Source organism: Etheostoma cragini, chromosome 4, assembly GCF_013103735.1.
Source record: "Etheostoma cragini isolate CJK2018 chromosome 4, CSU_Ecrag_1.0, whole genome shotgun sequence".
Taxonomy (NCBI): Eukaryota; Metazoa; Chordata; class Actinopteri; order Perciformes; family Percidae; genus Etheostoma; species Etheostoma cragini.
Window position 1 is genome coordinate 12,817,188 of NC_048410.1, and position 20,340 is coordinate 12,837,527.

At 40.1% G+C, this 20,340-nt stretch overlaps 1 protein-coding gene across 1 annotated transcript in view; it reads right to left on the bottom strand.

The window, feature by feature from the left end:
* tex264a (testis expressed 264, ER-phagy receptor a) overlaps positions 1-20,340 on the bottom strand; it is a 61,369-nt gene that overhangs the window by 36,046 nt on the left and 4,983 nt on the right. The window contains exon 2 of the mRNA XM_034870022.1: positions 11,250-11,471. Coding sequence (XP_034725913.1) covers positions 11,250-11,471 — 222 coding nt within the window. The remainder of the gene's footprint in view (positions 1-11,249; positions 11,472-20,340) is intronic.

The window sequence follows — 20,340 nt, forward strand, 5'->3', positions numbered from 1 at the left end:
AGATTGACAATAAACGCCATATATTGTACCAGTCTAACCTGAGTCCAGTGTGATCATTTCCTGAGTGCCGATCGACCCACGATCCTCTTAAATTTATTTCAATACAGTCTGTGTCTAGTCTCGCTCAACAGATGTAAATTGCTGGGAAAAAAATCCTGACACATTGGATGTCTCTCCCCCACTGCTAGGTATGCTATCTATTTTGCAAGAGCACCAGGACCACTGTGAGAGCGTTTTTCCCCCCTACCCAAGTATAGATACGCGGAGTAGCCAGACCATTCTCCAGTGCTAACACAGCACTGTGGAGATAGCTCTGGGTCTGTGACTGGTCTGTCTGTGACACAACATTTGTGTTGAAGCAACAGTGGTTTAATTACTAAAAATGATTTAGCTATACCTTTAAATAGTATTTATCAATGGGCCTAAAGCAAGACCATTTTTATCCTTATGCTACATAGTTTGTTTTTGTTGGGCTCGTAAACATTTGCCACAGAAATAGCAAACACTCCTACACAGCATGATTATAGTAATCACTTTGGAAGTAAAGCAAATGTTAGATAGAATATAAATGCAAAATAAAGGAGACAAGAACCACGGTATCATTGTTGAACAAGCTGCATTTACACAGCATCCAGCATGTTACCAGATTATTACCACTTGTGCAACATAAACAGAGCATGCCCTGTCTCCCCACATAATATTACTCCTCCGTTCCCCTGCTGTTGGAACGGAAGTGCCCAAAGGCTAGTGCGTGTCAGTGGGTCTACTTTACATAAGCCCAGCATCTTAGTATGCATCCACTGGAAACCCACAGAGAAAATGTTTGCAGCGTTACACCAGCTACACAATCAAGCATCAGAAAAGTAATACTTGTAACACACATTTTAGGAAATGTCAACAGCTGTTCTGTTTTAAGACCTTTGCTCTACTCCCCTGTCGCCACAGCCAGAGGGGTTGTGGATTAGTTTAGTATGTTCCACCCAGAGGGGTCTTTCTCAGTAATCTGGCATCTATTTACCCTAATATTTGCTCACCCACATTGGCAATGCAGTGTGGCCTTTTCACTTTGTGACAGCCAGAATAAATGACTGACAGAGGGCACTGGATTTATGCGGTCCATAGGACAATACGCTTATGACCTGGAGGTCAAGTTTGCATGTGAGCTGGAGATCAAGGTCTGACAAGCAGTTGTTAGCAAATACAGAGACCTTTGATTGAGTGAAAATCCCAGCTATGGAGCAGACTTGGAGAGAATTTAAATTTTTTACGCTTGATCACGCAATATTGATCGTGGGAAGTCAAAATCGTGATCATGATCAAAATTTGATAAATTGTGCAGCCCTAGTTCATACCTTCTAAAATACTATCTGGCACCGCTGTCGTAACAGGAATTCCACTATAAGAGCCACTAGATGGCCGAAGGGAACTTCACAACAACAGTTTCTCTTAGGTTTTTTTAAAATTAGTTTAATAGGAGGAGTTTCTGTTGTTCCTCCGTCATCTCCGACTCTGGCAGTTGCCGCGGTGTCTGTAATAGTCTAGCTGCAGGCTAGCGCTAAGATAGCGTTAGCTGTATGCTAACAGCTGGTAAGCTACACTGTGTCGCTTGTTTTTTTTCGGATGTGCGCAAGTAGGCAGGTGTGTTCCTGCTTCTGATTCCAAACTCGAAAGCTCATTTGGATCAATTTTCTATTTGAAATTAAAATCGTGACGCCCCTAGAACCTTGAACAGATAGCAAAATTGCCACAATTATATTTTACATTAGTCAATGCAGTGGTCAAAATAAAACTGTTCCCCACTTTCCTCTTTAAGATATCCACAGAAGAGCCTGCCTCATGGAACTCCTGCAAGGATGATGATGATGATGATGCCAAAATAAGCGTAATCTTCACAAACCCATTCTTCCACAGTCTACTACTTAAACAGGACAGATTTAGACTGAACCCAAAGATCCCACGGAGAATTGCTTCTTAAAAGGCTGAGATTTCTGATTAAAGCCCAAGATGTCCTTGCCTACTTTGCTGGATGTAGTGAGCTGAAATCAAGTCAATAAACCTGTGTTATCTGATGAACAAGCTACTTGGCACACACTAACACGATTTTGTGAGAGCATGGGATGTGAGTGCAGAGAGGAACTGTCCATGCTGTGGATGTACACAGCTTCTGCCATATAACCTCGTCAGTTTTAAACACTCCCTTTGCCTTGGTCACACACCCAAGCAGCCATCCAATTTCAGCTGATGAAAGACAAAAAGCCCAAACAGACCTTTATTTGTTGTCAGGTCAGAAAGGAAAAAGGACAGTGCAGAATATCAAGGAAACAAAAAGTGTTTTGTAGCGGTAGCTTAAAAGTATATTTAAAAGTTACGAGAATTTTGAGGACATACATTTCAAAAACACAGGTTAAAAATTGTCATATGCACTCATATGCACAAAATACCTGTATTTGGAATTTGCTGTGTTTTCTATCAAATAAACACAGTGCCTTAGTGGCAATTTTACCATGGCAACCATTTTTCACATATCAATAGGTGAGGCTAAGTGGGTCAGAAAAATGAGGAGGAAAAAAAATAGGCGCATTAACAGCCACACACAGAAGAGAAGACGGACGAAAATACACAAAGGTCACAAATACAACAGTTAAAACTCTTACACTCTGATAAATAATTCGCAGCATGGTGTGTGATTCCCAAGCTGGAGTTTCAGAGGGAAGAGTATCCCAGAGCAGGGTGGGAAACAGGAATCAATAAGATACCACAAACTGTCCTGCCTGCTATCAACCTCACTTACTGGATTATCACTAAGAATAGGAGCCTCAGAGCGACGTTACAAGACTAGCAGAATGACTAAAGCCTGGGACTGCTTAAATGTTTACAACGTGGTCTTGAAAGGTACAAGTAAATCAAATACTTAAAAAGGAACATTTTGGCTTGTTTGTTTTGTCGAGAATTAGATGAGAAGATACCGCTCTCATGTGCGTATGCTAAACACGAGGCCACCCTCTTTGAATAGTTGGGTCTTTGTTATGATGCACGGCATTAAGTAATATGCTTTTCACTAACTCTCCCTGGACTTGTAGGTGATCTGTCAGAGACCTGGGGTGTAACACCAATCAGAAACTTCACAGTGTGGTGAGGTTTACTGTATAGTTTGACCACGTTTGTGATCTAGCGAGCAAATTAAAAGGTCTTTCCACAAAAACTTCAAAACCTTCTACAATCACATCAACTCTACATCCACCATATGCTTGCCTGAATGCCATTGCCCCTGTAACTTATGGTACATCTTGCTCTGGCCACTCAATTAAAAACTTGAATCTGTCATGAAGTATGCCAATTCACATTTATCAAATTCTAAGAAGGCGAAGAGCCATTGAACCTGAAAGCCAAATCTTTCAGATGAAGATTTAGTGTCAACCAGCTGGAGAATCATAAAGTTATTATATTTTTACTATCATGTGTGAGGTCCTTAATTACCAGCTGCTACAGCAACTTTTTACTGGGTGGTTGAATCTATACAAATACATCATATGTTATTTCTCAAATCACACATTTTCTTATGTAAAATCATTATCTGTGAATAAAGTTACCAGTATCTATAGCTATCCAATAAATGTAGCAGAGAGAAACAGTATAATATTTCCTTCTGAAAGGAAGTGTAAGCAGCAAAAAAGGGAAAGTAAAGTACCTCTGAATTGTACTTACGTATGGCACTTGAGTAAATGTACTTAGATACTTTCCACTACTGGAAAAACTTCATTACGCTTTCCTCATTATGCATAAAAAATGACAAGAGTCTACTGACTATCCATTATGGAAGCCTTAAAAAGATTTTCAGAAGTTATGGCACAGCAAACAGAAAAGCGATATATGGAAATGTGGGGAGAGCCCAGTGTGGCTCATTGCTTTGTAGGAAAGATAAGAGAAAAAGTGATGAAACGGTTGTGACCGCCATTGGTGTCTAAATATAGCCTTGTGCATCTACAGCTAAGTATTTCCTCCACAGGCTCGCAAATGGCAGAGAGAAGGGATAACAAAACATATTAATTGTGAATACACAATATAAAGTATTGCAGGCCAGAGGCTACCGCCACTATATCTATAGAAGGTTATTACTTTTGAAAGGCCTCAGAATACAAGAAGTTTTAACCAATAACATTTGTAATGCAGGGAACAATGCTTAGGAATGACAGCATTAATAATGAAGGAGACCTATCTCGCTCTCACCACAACCTACGTTTGAAAACGCATAGACACAAACACAAAACGCTGACAGGCTTGTAGGAAATTGCTTTCTCTAGGCAATATTATTAGGAAATGCTCAATTAACTGTCACAGCGGATGACACCCAATGCGGATGACACCCAATTATATCTTTCAATCAAGCCAGATGAAACAAATCAGTTAGCTAAACTCCAAGCATGCATTAAAGATATAAAATCATGAATGATCTAAAATTGTCTGATGTTAAACTCAGACAAAACCAAGGTTATTGTGCTGGCCCTTTAACACCTCCGAACCTCATTATCTAAAGATATAGCTACTCTGGATGGAATTGCCCCGGCCTCTTGTCCATTTTTTGGATCAGGATATATCCTTTAACGACCACTTAAAACAAACTTCTAGAACAGCCTTTTTTCATCTTCATAACATTGCCAACATTAGCAGCATCCTGTCTTAAAAGGATGCTAACAAACTTGTCAAACTTGTCCCAAACTTGTTAATTCCAGGCTGGACTATTGTAATTCCTTGTTTACAGGTTGCTCAGATAAGCCCCTCAAGACTCTGCAGCTGATCTAGAATGCTGTAGCGCGTGTTCTGACAAGAACTAAGAAAAGAGATCATATTTCTTCTGTATTAGTTCCTCTGCTCTCGGCCAGCAGTTTCCCTTGGATTAGGATGGCATCTAAATCATGGTTGCAGCTGTAGTTATGCTCTGTGTCCGGCTATGCCCTGTTACACCCCGCTACGCTCAGCAGTGCCCTGCTACATCCGGTTATGTCCTGCTATGCCCTGCAGTGCCCTGCTACGCCATGAACTACTACTACAATTTCTAGTTATTGTTCCAATATCTTTATTTTGACTGTTACTGCCACTGTTCGTCACACCCCCAACCGGCACCATCAGACTCCGCCTACTAAGAGCCTGGGTCTGTCCGAGGTTTCTCCCTAAAAGGAAGTTTCCCTCACCATTTGAGGATTCTCCCTACAAAGGAGTTTTTCCTCGCCACTGCTGCACTAAATGTTTGCTCTTGGGGGAATTAATGAAAATGTTGGGTCTTTGTAAATTATAGTGTGATCTAGACTTTTCTATCAGTAAGTGTCTTGGGGTAACTCTTATGATTTGAAGCTATAAATAAAAATGTAATTGCCTCCTCTAACTCAAATTTTCACCAAGCTTTCAAGCAATCAGCCACAGACACATGCTTTAAACTTTAAACTTCACTTATTTACTTTTTTTGCTGTATGTGGTTTGATGTCATCGCAGCAACAACCTCTGCCATTCTGCACCCTCCCACGCAAAAATCGCTGAACAGAGAACAGGTAAGGGAGTCTTTGAGGCATTAAAGATATAGAATCCTGCCAAACCACCAAAAGGAGCTGGGAGCGTCAGTGTAGAAGCATGTAAAACCTCATCATGGCTGATGATACTGCAGACGGTGTGGACCAATAGTGCTGCTTTAGGGTCTGTGATATACTGGTAGAAAGCATAAGCGTGCCTCATGAGGGTTGACCCGGTGTCACTGGGCTGCCAAAAACATTAGCAAATATTTGAAATATTGTTTTAGTAGAACATGTTTAAAATGGTTAAAAAAGGGATAATTACAGTTTGGTAAAAAAAAAAAAAGTACATAGAGAGAAAGACTGGAAATTGGGCTTAAATGCTGATACAGAGTTAAAAATTCTGTGTTTGTGAGCTGAAACGGACTGTTTTATCAGCACTGTTTATGATTCCTTTTCCTTCTAAAAATAACATTTCTTCTATAAGGACAACGTGAGCAACCATTCAGACTATAAATATATATAATACATCCAATTGGAGTAATTGTGGATTAACCCAGATGATACAAACCCAAGATATTAAATACATTTTATATGCTGTGGGACCTGCAAGGCAAATACAACAGTGGCATAATGCAGCATAGAAAGGAGGGGAGGGCTCGACTCAGATAAATGGATTACTAAATGGATGCAATCAGTTTCTCATCACGTTTCTGCTCACAGGGACTAGGGGAGTTTTGTCTGACGCAGCCACCAAAATAACACCCACATTGCGTGTTAACTGTCACTCTTTATGTCCTGAAAAGGTGCTATCACAAAGATCCAACAGGGCTTGACCAAATCCTTTAATATAGCGTGAAAGCTATTTCTTTATATGTTCTTCTTTCTTCTCTCACGTCAAGCTTTTTAGCTGGGAGATTATAGAACCCCTAGCATCCCGTTCTCGTACTCGCTCACTCACTGCTTTCATTTAGACTGACCTGAATATACAGCTGCTGAGCACAAATGACAAAGATCTTAGACATTCTAGTGATCACACATTATCATTGATACTTTCTGATTATTAATGGCACATTAAAAACATCAGGATTTTACACCTATCACCTACTTCAGATTGTTTAAGCTACAGTTTACCTTTGTGTGTGTGTGTGTGTGTGTGTGTGTGTGTGTGTGTGTGTGTGTGTGTATTGGTTTATTTGTTGTGCACGGAAAAGATAAGGCGAGGTTAGCGGACGTGGAGATGACTCTGTTGGACCAGAGAGAAATTCATTGATAAGTTCATTCATGGGCACCCAGATAGCTCAGTGGGTTGAGCGGGTGCCCGTGTACAGAGGCTCGCTCCTCGACGCAGCGGGCCCGGGTTCGAATCCAGCCTGCTGCATGTCACTTCCCCTCTCACACATCTCTGTCTGCCTATCTAATAAAGGGGAAAAAAAACGACAAAAATAACTTTAAAAAAAAAAAACGGCATTCATGCACTTAACCCGTTTCCTGATAACTGAATCACTATAGGAGGCCAGCAGGTGCACCAGAGTAACACTCTGGTGAGGTGGGCTTACTTTTTGGCCCCATGCCCAGACTCAAGTCTGGCCTACGCAGTCTTGATGGGGGGACATGCACAATTTGACCAACAATGTCAAGCCTTAAAGCTGACCAAATTATAAATTATTATTATTATTCCTTCCAAATGGAACACAGCAAATTTGACTGCAATGGATGTGACAGAAAGGCATAAAAGTTGAGTTAATTCAGCCTGTGCACATTTCCTGTTTTCCGGTGAAGTTCACACTAGTTGATTAACACAACTTGTATGCCTTTCTGTCACATCTACTGCAGTCAAATTCACTGTGTTCACTTGAAGGGAATAACTGCACATTGGTAAGCATTGGAAATGGCATTTTGAGCATGTTTAGACGCTAAAAACATGTTTGAAGCTTGCCCTGTTTAAGCTTGTTGGGTGCAAAATCTAGCAGGAGGATAACACGGTCTAGACTGCACCGATTGTTTTCATTTGTCTCAGTACTGCACTACAAACTTAAAAAACAAAAATAGAAAAAATCCTCCTTTAAGACTTAAATGTACTTAGTTACATTTCACCACTGCCCAGCACCAAATAGCCTGCAACGTTGACAACTAGTTGGTGAACATGGCGGAGTATGTAGCAGATTGATATTTCCCCCATAGCAAAACTAAAAGAAAATGGGAAAAATGTGACTTCAAATGAATGCTAATGTTGCTGTGTCTGCTAGATGTTTTAACAATTGTTTGCGAACACATATACTTTATAGAGTAATTGTATTACATATATACTGTAATATTTATACTTGTTTTACCAAGCGGCCACAAATGATTCAAACAATGCACGATTATGTTCCATCACTGTGTTTGTACATACTGTAGATTAGCATAATTGTCAGTAGATTATAAAATCTACTGGATTTAGAGAGTGCAACGCTACGTCACGAGTGTCTCCCTGCTTTCAAAGTCCCTTATACTACAAACCTATTCAATTAATCATTTGTACAGTATATAGGCACACATTTCTAGCACGTTCAAATTCCACCCTCTAACCAAGCCTCTTTAAACCATGCTCCATTATTCATTAGCTTTGCTGCAGCTGGTATGCATAATGCACTCACCACTCCATAACTCAAACTGGATGTTAGTGTGTTATTAGCTATCTAATGTACATGAGAAGCTCTTTAACCACCTGTCATAGCAGTCAGGTCAACTGATGGACTGAGTGAGTAAAAACTTTTCCTAGAGTGACATCATATGGCTTGACAGACAGATCTGCATGCTCAAAATAGATGCACACTGACACTGCCCTAGGATTATGTAACATCACTAGCGCCTAAAAGGGAATACTACCACATTTTAACACTGTAGAGATGCTATTTTTATGGCTTGAGATCATTTATTCTGTGTCAGTGCATGTGAGTTTGTCCTGCCCTTTAGCATAGTAATGCTGAGACCGAATTGCAAAAAAGATGAAATGGCTGTTAAATAATGATAAACTGGTCAGACAGTGGTTCTTTGAGGATTAGAATGTGGAGATCAGGACCAGGGGTTTATGGATAAACCGTACATGCATCGTAAGACACGGTCTTATTGAATTTCAACAGTCTGAGACACTAAAAAGAGACGTTACCCTCCTCCTGCAAACACTAAAGCAAAAGACAAACATTGCTATTTCTAGCCCCTTCTCCCCTCCCTGCTTTGGTAAAGTGAAGTCCAGCCGAGTAAGTCAGCTCCATATCTGGTTGAAAGTCTATTGTAACACTATCAACATCATTTATGTGGATAACTTTTCTTGTTTTCTTAACAGAGCTGACCTTTTTAAACCCAACCACCTTCACCCAAACTACGGAGGGTCCACTCTGCTGTCTATGAACGTTGGTCTTGCTGTGCAATCAAATCTAACTGCTGTTCCTCGCCAACCGATAATGTCTAAAATCAGATACATTACATTCTCTTTTTCCGGTGATTTAAAATTTGTGCTAAAAAATATATCACTCTCTAGGAAGAGTTTCTACATTAATGCTTTCATTTCTCAGTAAGGACTACACATCAAGGCTATTACCAAGACAGTATTTTTCCATCCCAGTGACATTACAAAAATTCACATCTTATCATTTTGTGATGCTGAAACTGTAATCCATGCATGATTTTGTACACGTCAAATTCATTTTTCCCAAAGATGGTTTCTGTCAATTTAGGTAGTTGTTATCACACTGAGGTTTGTTCAAGTGTTTGTTTTTCTGAAAACTTTGTTTTTTATTAGTTATTTAATGCTATACACACGGGGTGAAAAGTTGTGATTGACAGCTGTAATTGACTCGCAATTGGTCGGGGGGGGGTGTATGGGCAGGAGATCGATACTGCGGCTCCACCGCCCGATCACTACTCAGTAGACTCTGACTCCAAAATTAAAAGATGGCAGCGTATTTTGGACTTTTATAGTCTGTGAGAGTAAGTGGAGATGCGTCATCCATCTTTATAGACAGTACATGTGGACTGATATCACTACTGCAACATAAATGTGGAAAAAAATAAAAAGTTATTTCAAACCTTGTTTTTGTGACAGCGGTGCACTAGCAACTCTAACTGGTTGGTCGAGCTGCAAGAGGGGGGACGTCATGGGTGTAACGCCCCCAGGGAAGGTGAATAGAGACAGTTGGTGACTAGATGTGTCAGAGGAGACACAAGGCAGACTGTAGTATGTTCATTTTTGAGCTCATCCTACATAATGTATAGCCTGCTACAGTGTTTTTTTTTTTTGACAAATGAACAAATAAGAAAAACAAACCTTTGTCGTCTGTATCAAGGTTTTAAACTTTGTAAAGATAACAACCAACTGAGACTTTTCGCAACCAACTGAGGCATGTGACATACAGGCTATCTTAAGCATGGCTTTGATGTAGCACTTTTCTAATCTCAGCGACTACTCAAAGCGCTTTTACATAGTACAGGAAACAATCGCCATTCACACACATTCATACACTGTGGTCGAGGCCACCTTACAAGGTGCCATCAGACAAACACTCACACACATTTACACAACTCGGGGTTCAGAGTATTGCCCAAGGACACTTTAACATGGGGACTGCAGTGATTGAACCACCAACCTTCTAATTGGCAGGCGACGATTCTACTACTGAGACACAGCCACCGATATGCTGAAAGAGCTGGATGCAGATAATCAATGCCATTGTCAGCATCCTTGCCCTTTTACTTTCTAAGTTGGACACAGCACGGCAACAGACGGAGGATTCAATTCAAAAACAAGGCTACACCAATGACAAAATGGCACAATCATGTGATGATGATTCATTGGGTGTGTGCAACTCTAACACTGCAGTTTTTGATAAAATACCAAAAAAGGTTCACAGAATTGGAATGAAATACCAATGAATTTCAGTACTCGTATGCGATCCCTCTTGCCATAAAATTTTCTTGCCATTCTGTGTCAACACCTCCCACCCTCATGAATATTAGGTAAAAAAGGTTCTACTCAGGGTGAATGTGAGAAAAATGGAGCAGATTTTATAGACGTAATGGTAGATTTTCTGACTAGGAAGTGTGTCTCTTTTACCTCCTGTGAACAGACAAGAGCTTAAATAAACAGATGGACAGATGCACACGCACACACACACACACACACACACACACACACACGGGGGGGGGGCATTATTCATGCAGTGGGACGCACCATAATGAATCCATGTGTGTAAATGTCATCAGTAAATGTCAATAGCTTTTTGAGGCCTGTCCCGAGGACATGGGGCCCAGCACATGGGCCGCAGGCACGTACCTTTACTTCATACTACTTCATCTATTCTTAATCTACTTTAAATACCTCATCTGCTCATGTGATGAATTAAACATCACATGAGTGGGGGGCTTTTGACAAGCATAAAGCAGAAAAGAGGACAGATATATTTACAAGAGGATTGCCTTCCACTGCAGTAAAAGGAAAAGAAGAGTGTTATTTTTTATAATGATGGCCTTCACTGTTCTATATAGCTAGAAACTGTCTACTAAACATTTGAGACATGTACTGTTTAAACCCTTACATCTAGGTTTCCTTTTCACTGTTGTCCTTTTCTTGGTAAGAATAGTAGGAACAAATCGAGATGCAGCTTTTGCTCATTTAAGATAAAATGTTCTGAAAAAACGAGCCTCAGGTGACTCCCGTGATTACAGGTACATCCACATTGTGCTTTCATATTTTCATATTGTCTGTACCTCAATGTAGGATGACAGCCTTGGGTAGACCCTGTAAGGTCCAAGCACGTGAGACAAAGGCGTGGAGCAGGGGAAGCTGGTGGTCACAGCGTGGCTCACTTCAGGTAGAGAGAACACCTTGAAGCCAAACTGCTCATACAGCTTCTGCAGTTCTTCATCTGGCTTCTCTTCACCCTCACATAGGACACTGCCCACCACGTAGCGACATTTTTCTGCTGGCCTCTGTGGGGACAGAGAGAGGATATATCTTTATGAACCATCTACAAATCCACATAATACCCTTCAGTGAGTCACTTCACACCAGTAGAATCTTACACTTATCAAACTAACCATTGAAAACACAGCAAGGTAACCTCCTGTGTGGGAGGAAAGAGACAGAAATTGATCTAGCATTTACAGTATATATCACAATTTATTACCTTTTACACCAGTGTGTGCAAGGGAAATAAAAAAATTCAAAAAATACAGTGAGCTCTTTGGATTGTGTAGGAAAAGCAAATCAACATCACTGACAATATGGTTGTCGAGTCACGAAGCTGAGCAAATAATAACAGAACTGATAAGAGGGGATTGTCGCAACACTGGTGTGATATTGGTAATATCAATTTAATACAGGGATCATGACAAGAGGCTAGATATTGTCTGGGATTTTGGCTACTGGATCATTTTGACATAGATTGATGTCTTCTCTTGGTCGTAAAGACTGTATTGCAATGAGGTGAAAGTTTTGGTATTTTCCATCTTAAATTTGGTGTGTTTGCAAAACAAAAACAACTACACAAATATAACTGAAACCTGCATTTAATTAATAAAGCATGCAGAGACCACCAATGTGTGTCTTTATTTTTATAACACATGACTATTAATAGCAATAGGTCTTTAAAGCAAACAGGGAGGCCCAGAGTGAAGAAATGATTGGTAGTAACCTGTGTGTCATGGTGCGGATAATACTGCACATGTCTGGAAGTAAAAATAGAAGTTGTTTGATGTAAACTTGTGAGGACGTTGCACCGTCACGTAGTTTCAAGTGTCACCGGACAGAGGGCTGCCAGCTCTGGTAAATATCCGACTCCATATATCAAACAGCCAGGTCACATTATGCGGCAGTTCAAAATGTGTCTGTGCTGCAAAGCATGTTAGATAATCATGCCAGAAATGGTCATTTATATTTTTCACCAGACCCCATACAAAACTTACTATAAAATATATTACACATTGTATTAAGGACTTTACATTTTACAAATCCATCAATCCAATTTTCCATTAATAGGATGTGTGGTTATCAATTTGGAAGTGGTCCCAGCCACATTTCATTGTTTATTTGCCTACTAATATTAAGACAAGGAAAATAAGAAAATGTTGATAAATTGCAGATTTTGGCCCCGTTGTTTTTAACATTTGTAGATTCAGTTTCAGGACAGCATACTTGTAGTTTTGCCTCATGACACTTGAGAAGAGCAGATCTGTGGTAAATGGGACAAAACATACAAAAACCCTGGTATGGTCCTTTAAGACTTGCTGCTGGTTTGTGGTCTGTGACAGTGGCCGTCTGTGAAGGGCTGGCACTGAGGGAGCACAGAAGGGAGTCAGCGACACTCATCTTCATGTCCCTGGCACCCTTGCACAATTATCACATCTAACCGCCACAACCTTCTCTTCCTTTCCATCTTATTTGTTACATTCAGGGTTATTTTTGGCTGCATTGTGCTGCTACTACACTGCAGTCTTTCCACTGTCATACAAAAGCTTTGGGGCTGCAATTCTACGTTGATATCTGCTGGCGGTGAAGAAATCTATCTGATCGCCAAACCTCTAACTCTCAGTGCCTCTTAATGTCTGCCTCACGTGGGTAATAATAATGACTGAAAGTGCCTGTTGAGCATGAGCAGATAATCTTTACTGTCACCTGACAGAGACCCTTGCCACCATGTTCAACGGTGAGTCAGAGAACACAGATCACCTGATTTTGACAGGGAATAATTCATTGAAGGCAGCATGAGATTCAGTAGATGTTTTAACCATGGAGCAATGAGTCATTGCAAACACAGACTGTCACAATGGCTGTGCAAGCATTGTCGGAGTAAGTCATTACAGCAATGTGACTTGTAAAGACATAACAACTATTGAAGACATTACATTTAAGAAAACATAACAGTAGTTAACATTTTGAGAACTATGACAAAATCATTATTGGTATGTAGGCAGAAATAACTTTGCTATTATGGCTTAAATAAATTTCAAATAATAACCAATATTAAGAGTTTCCCAACGGTTTCATCCATAGTAACTTTTTGAAGAACCTTTGTAGGTTTAAAATGAGTTCCTCTGTGCAGTTTCTTGCCCCTAAAAGGTACCTGCTCATGTGGAAAGCACTTTGCGATGCCCCAGGAATTATTTGGACAGAATTTGCAAGGCTGTGGTCAAAATTTCAATTAGTCTAATGTAGTCCTATGTTGGAGACTACCTTCAAAACTAATGACATTCCCATCATCCTCAACTGTACTTTATGTTTAGCACTAATGTTAGCATGCTAACACACTACACTAAGATGGTAGACAATGTCAACATTACACCTGCTAAACATCATAACGTCATGTGAGCATGCAGACATTAGCATTTCTCCCAAAGAACTGCTAAGCTTTTACTACAACTTCACTAATTCCTTTCATTTTTCTTCTCCCTTCTATATTCATCATAATATTACATTACATTTTATTTAGCTCATGCTTTTATCCTACCCAAAGCAACTTACACCGTAGTTGGCTTGTATAGTCCAAGCCTAGCCTTGAGACTTGTCCTAAACTTGTCCTGCTTTCTAAAGGACCAAAGTTACATGTTACATATTTTGTCGATGACCGCACTAAAAATGATTACTATTAATTGGATGAAGCCTGGCCCCCCCATGGTAGATCAGTGGAGAAAAAAAAATTAAACCGGTCCATACAATGGAAAATATGACTGCTATTTTGCAGTTGACAGTACCTTTGTTTGTGAGAAGATGGACTCCTGTCATTCTAGGCCTCGATTTAGAATAATTTAAACATACTGATGTGCAATGTTTAATTATCCTGCTTCTATGTAGACAGTATGGGTGTTGAACGAAGCTCAAAGACAGGGTGACCCTTTTATTATTTATTTTTAGTTGCTTTGACCTCTCATTGAAAGAATTTAAGTGAATTGTATTGTGTTGCTAAAATTGCCTGCAATGTTCAATTTGGGCAATAAAGTAAAAAAATAAATAAAAAATCATAATCGCCTTGGGGCACTAAAGAAGAACACATACTTTTTATTTATCCCAGGGGGGAAATTAAATTTTTACACTGCTGGTATTACACATTACACAGACCGGAAATCCACACACATGCACAAACAGGACCTTTACATACAATAATAACTTGAAGTTAGAATGTTGGGACCGCCCGTGAAAAGTACCCAAAATACTTGGGGGTTTGTTGCCTTGCTCAAGGGCACCTAAGCAGTGTCCAAAGTTTGTGACACAGTGACAGCACCTCAGCAAAACAGTCTAGGGAAGAAACTTGTGAGTCACGCGCCAGATGTCAGGCTTTATGCTGGAAATGTTCTTTCATTGAGCCAGACTAAATGAGGGTTATTGTCCGACCAGGTGTCCATTATCAAGACAAAATGGACAAAAGGGGAGGCCAGATTGCCGCTGAACTCCATTAATTATCTGACGAGGAACACCTTGAAGAGCTTTAACCCACTTATTCCATGGTCACTTGCCAAATAACATTTTTAATACCATTCATTTTACAATGTAAATCTTTTTGAAATAGTAACTCTGTTTCCCTGGTTTGACTAATAACTGGACCACTCAGTCCCATCCCGTAAGGATTTTTATGCAATGCAAATGTTCACTGCTCCAGTAAATAAGATGGACCTCAGATACGCTCGGCAACAGTAGATATTTATAGTCCGCTCAGCTCATAGAACCCTTTGGCTCAGACGACTACGAGCCAGAAAGCTAATGTTATGCAAGCAAGACTCAAAGTCAATAACATTGTGTACAGTTCACAATCAGTAAATATAATTTGAAAGTATGTTTAACAATAAAACAAGCTAGCTATCAGCCTTGCCATTTTCTCCAAATGAATTGTCAAGATTTTCATCAACAAATAATACGCCATGTGTACTATCGGCCGCAGCCTGAAGTAGCGTGTTATACAGCGCATTTGAAGTGAGATGATCGCTGTGAAACAAAGTAAGTTCAGAAGGGCAGTGTACCTTACTTCTTGCAAAACATGGAAAACATGTGTGTTAGCACCATCCTGTGGTGTTTAGAGGATGGGGCACTGAAGGACTACACGGGGTTGGAAAAAATATATTTAGATTTTTTTTCATTAAATGTAGATAATTAATGTAGAACGGTAAATAGTCAGTTTTACAAGAAGTCGTTAGTAGGTGTCCTATATCACTTTTTAATGCCCCCCCCCTTCAGCCAATCAGCATTAGTATTCAGCCACACAATAATAAACCAGCCATATTAATATAATTGTAATATATAAATATATACACACAAACACACATTTATAAAAAATCTTTTTCAGATTGCTTTATCTTCCCATCTAAATGTATTTATGTGCAAGGGTTGGTCTGCATCTCCCTCTTTCCTAGATGAAGCTTTAACTGTATGGGCTGTCGACCAGCTTCCTGTACTGAGCTACTCTTTGTCAACACTGGTGGTCTATGATAAGATACAACAATAACCATTCAAACACAGAGGGGATAACAACCATCCTCCCCCGGTCTTGCTACAGTATCTTACCATCTCGCCATCGCTCATGCTCTCCGCACTGATAGAGAGTGTGTTAGCCAAACCAGTAGTTCACTAATGATATCATTCAGGGCTCTAGCTATCATTCACATCCCACACAGTGGCAAGAACAAACAGCAGCCTTGACTGCATCTCATCTCTGCTTCCCTCCAGATAACACACCCCAGAGACTACAGGCAATTAGGAAAGAGAGGAACACCACTCCATGTGCTTGACTCGCCTTGTCTTCCCCAGCAAAGTTGTTTTGTCTGTGTCTGAAATTCTAACACCACAAAAAGGTAGAAATTGTGCGGCACTCCAAGTTAGCTGCTGCCAAAGCTTTTTTTTGGAAGACAGTGTGTGATTCCATTTCTCGCTGGGTTAAAAGCAGGGTCAGATAATAAGAACACTGTGGATCTTCCTGCCTCTGTAAGTGAACACTGACACGTTTCTGTACCAAGCTGTAGAAAACCAATGCAGTTCACAGTGACTTGTAAACTCCACTAAATTTACAGTGAAGCCATCTGAAAGATTTACACAAAAGTTTAATTTTGTTCTAAATATGTGTCTGCTGATTTAATGTAAGGAAAAACATAAATTCCTATATTTTCCGCAGTCTTAAAGGACCTGTTGGGAAATAAAGTAATTTCAAAAGCAATTATTTGAATTAGGCTACAACCTTCAATAATAAAAAAAGATATGATTGACAGAGGTAATTCTTTGTTAGCAGCCCCATAATGACGATTTACTCTCTTCGTTTTTCCCTTCTCTTAGCCCTGTATGTCTTCCCTTCTGGCTATAACCACATGGAATGCATTGGTTTGAGTGCTGGCCCTGTTCACAAAACAAGGCCAGCAGCAAACACTCTGCATTTACTGTACCTTGAAGACAGGATCATAATGTGAATGGGAGTGATTAGCATTGAAAGTGCAGTACATCAGCTCCCTCTTTAAACAAACCACAACAAACTACTGTATATGAAGGCAACACAGCAGCAGTGACATTAAGCAGCAAATGAATAAATAGATTTCTCCTTTCATTTATTATGTGTTAAAGGCTGCCATGTGGTATGTAAAACAACTAAATAGGGTCATTGAAATTTACAAAGGTGAGCAAAAACATCCCATTTTCCCCCTCATGCTCTTGTTTGCAAACTGGGTTCACCATTATGCCACAATGGAAATAAAAAGTAGCAGTGGATCCTTCACTGAAGTGCAATCAATAAATCTGCAAATAAGGGGCCTCTCTGGTCTTCACATCCCCGTCTGAAGTCAAGCATGACAAGCAGCAAATGCAGCATTCATAAAGAACACATCAAGATTTCGAAGAGCGCTTAATGACCCAAAACATTTCCCCAACAGTCCAATCCAAATCCGGTGCATCCAATAAATGTAACACAAAAATAATACACGTCACTCCCTTTGCCTGCAGGAGAGCTCTCACTTTATCTGTTCCGAAGTTGACAGTATAACTTTTTTCTACATCTGGAGAACCGAGACAGACGGTGTTAAGGGCACTTCCATGAACAAGCAAATAACCCTACACATGTGGAGCAAGAAGAACTGAAGACCGCAGAGCTTCAACCGGTCTTAGCTGATTGGAAGCAAACCAACCTACTTAGTTAAAGCAAACTGATTAAGCAAGGGAACAGTAGCCGTGTTTCCATTCAATTGTCATGCTAATTTTAAGCTAACTCAAGAAATGTTAGAAATTAGTCACCATCAGCTTTAAACTAGCTGGGTTTAAACTATTGTTGGCTACAGTGTTGTTTCATCAGAAGTTGGCACTATAGCCTGCGCATGGCTGTTACCCGCCAGTAAACAGAGTAGAAGAAGTAGAGGTTGCTTACCCATCTAGAAGAGAAACAAAGAAAAAAAAAAAATTTGATTCCCAAATTAACATTTCAAATTGGGTAAGTTTGGCAAGGTTTCATGCTGTAAAGATATGCGCATAAAAATGTGTGAATGTAAACACGGCTAGTAGGGCTAATTTTACTATTGGGGACGCAGAAAAACCAACCATCAAACTGACTGATGTCAGATTAAGCCACTTGAATATGTCAGCGCTTGTTATGATTGTAAAACTAAAAACAAGACTTATTCAAAACATCAAGATGTCCTTTTTTGGAAGGGGGGGCCCTCAAGCACCCAATTCAAATTGTATGTCCCCTGCAGTGATGAGATGTGGGCCCCAATGGCCCCAAGTCAGGAGCCAGTGGAAAGCTTTTTTTCAGTCTCTTTATTTCACCAAGTGCAGCTTTGTGCCTTTAGGCTGTGCTAAGACTTATCTGGTAATTACACATGGCATCCTGGGAGTTCTGGCATGTATAATTACTGGCATGGATAAGCAGCCTGCTGGAGGCAGGACTCAGTTTTCTTTTGCCACAGTTGTTAAGTTGGTTCACCACTCGTCGGCCAGCTGGACATATTGTGGCACTTCTCCAGCCAGATGTCAACAGAGCAGGGAGATAATCTTCCCTAATAGTAGGTATGAATTAATTCCTCCTTCCTGGGTAGACTTACTCTCTTCTCCACAACCTTGCTCTCTTGCTTGTCGATAATAAGGGGAAACGGACCAAAATGGCATCCTAAAAATACACTCAACAGTTTTCTTCCAGGACTTTAAAAATGCTCCCCATGTAATAGATTCCGTCTGCCTTCTCATTTTGCAGTATCACACTCATTGTAGAGATGTCCATAAACATTAATGGGGTGCTTTACTATAGGGAAAGCTGGCATGTCCACAATCTTGCATAATATTGACTTAAAGACCTGTGGGATCAGAGTATTATTTCTAATTTTATATCCACCTGTATAACTCCTTGCCAGAAGCCCTGCTTTCATGTTGTTGCTGTCGACAGACAGACAAGCAGCAGTAAAATGGTAATAAATTTGACTAGGAGTGCACGGATGCTCGGCCCTCTGATCTGAAATTCCGATTGATGAATTGAAGCACTGCAAGGCTCTCAAGGTGAGTCAGAGTCCAATATATACTCCTCTTCCAAGGCAGTTCCACACCTCGCCTCATCTCTCACTGCCACTCCCATACACATCCACACATCCACACATGACATTTCATTTTCTCCGACTTGTCATGGGGAGCCACGAGTGGGTTTGCTTCAGAAGCTATAACAAAAAGTGGGAATTCAGTAGATCACAGGATGAACCAAAGAGCAGCTCTACAATTATTAAATATACACAGTGTCAGTGTAGGAGGCATCCGCATTTAGAGGTAGTTTTACCAAGTATGGGCAGACGTTAATCATATCCATTACTGACAGAATAAAATAAATGGTTAAACAAATGACCTATCCATGTATTTCCACTAACTACTTATTATATCTTAATTAAATGCATCTTTGAGTTCCGTACTCTATGGTTAGTTTATTATTCATTATACTAACGCTGGCCTCTGAGCATTCACTACTGTCCACTTCATTAATGAATTTTGCTCAGGGGGTTTCCATGAAGACAAGCAGCCTGCCTGTAGATTTTATTTCTGTGACGTTTATACAGTCCTTATCAATCACCAAAACAATTTCACTTCTAGCCATTCTACAACATAATAGGCTACCCAGGATTTCAGTGATTTAGTTTGTCCTTTATAAGACTAGGATTTGTTCCAATACTTTTAGAAGTACACACTCAGAGCCTGAGGCAACTTTGTCTTGAATGGTATAGTAAGGGGTGTTTAAAGTGTAACTCCCAGTGTTGTGGGTCACTTTGTGATTGATTGTCTCGATATCACAAGATCACACAAAAATCCATCTTGGCAGGCTTCAATAAAGTGTTTGTGTCCGAGCCACCGTGGTTTGGACCAATCAGCGTCCTGTTAGCAGCTCCTGGCAGCTATGGGCGTGGTCGTGTGTGACGACACGGAGAAGCGGCTGTCGGGTCTTAACAACAATAGAGGCTCCTCAAGATGTTAGCGTAGATTATGCTGCAATAGCATCAGTTACATCAGAACTGGAGAGAAGTTCTTCATTGAAAAAAGAGCGAAGAACGACACCGAAATAGATCAGGTCTCTCTATTGTAATACTGGGATGCAAAGTGGCATGAAATTAATGGATAAATCATGCTGTGTGGCAGAACCAAATAATGCATTACTGTTACTGAGTAAAATTCTTTGACATTGTATGATTTTCAATTACTTTCTAATGTATCATGCTCTTCTGGGCGTTTCCCATGTTTTGCCAGAAGTTAGAGCAACTAGAGGGGTTATATATTATATGACACCATTGACAGGCAACCAAATGGCCCGCTCCGTGTTAAAATAACAGATTTCTCTAGGTTAAAAATGGTTGGGATAAAATATATATA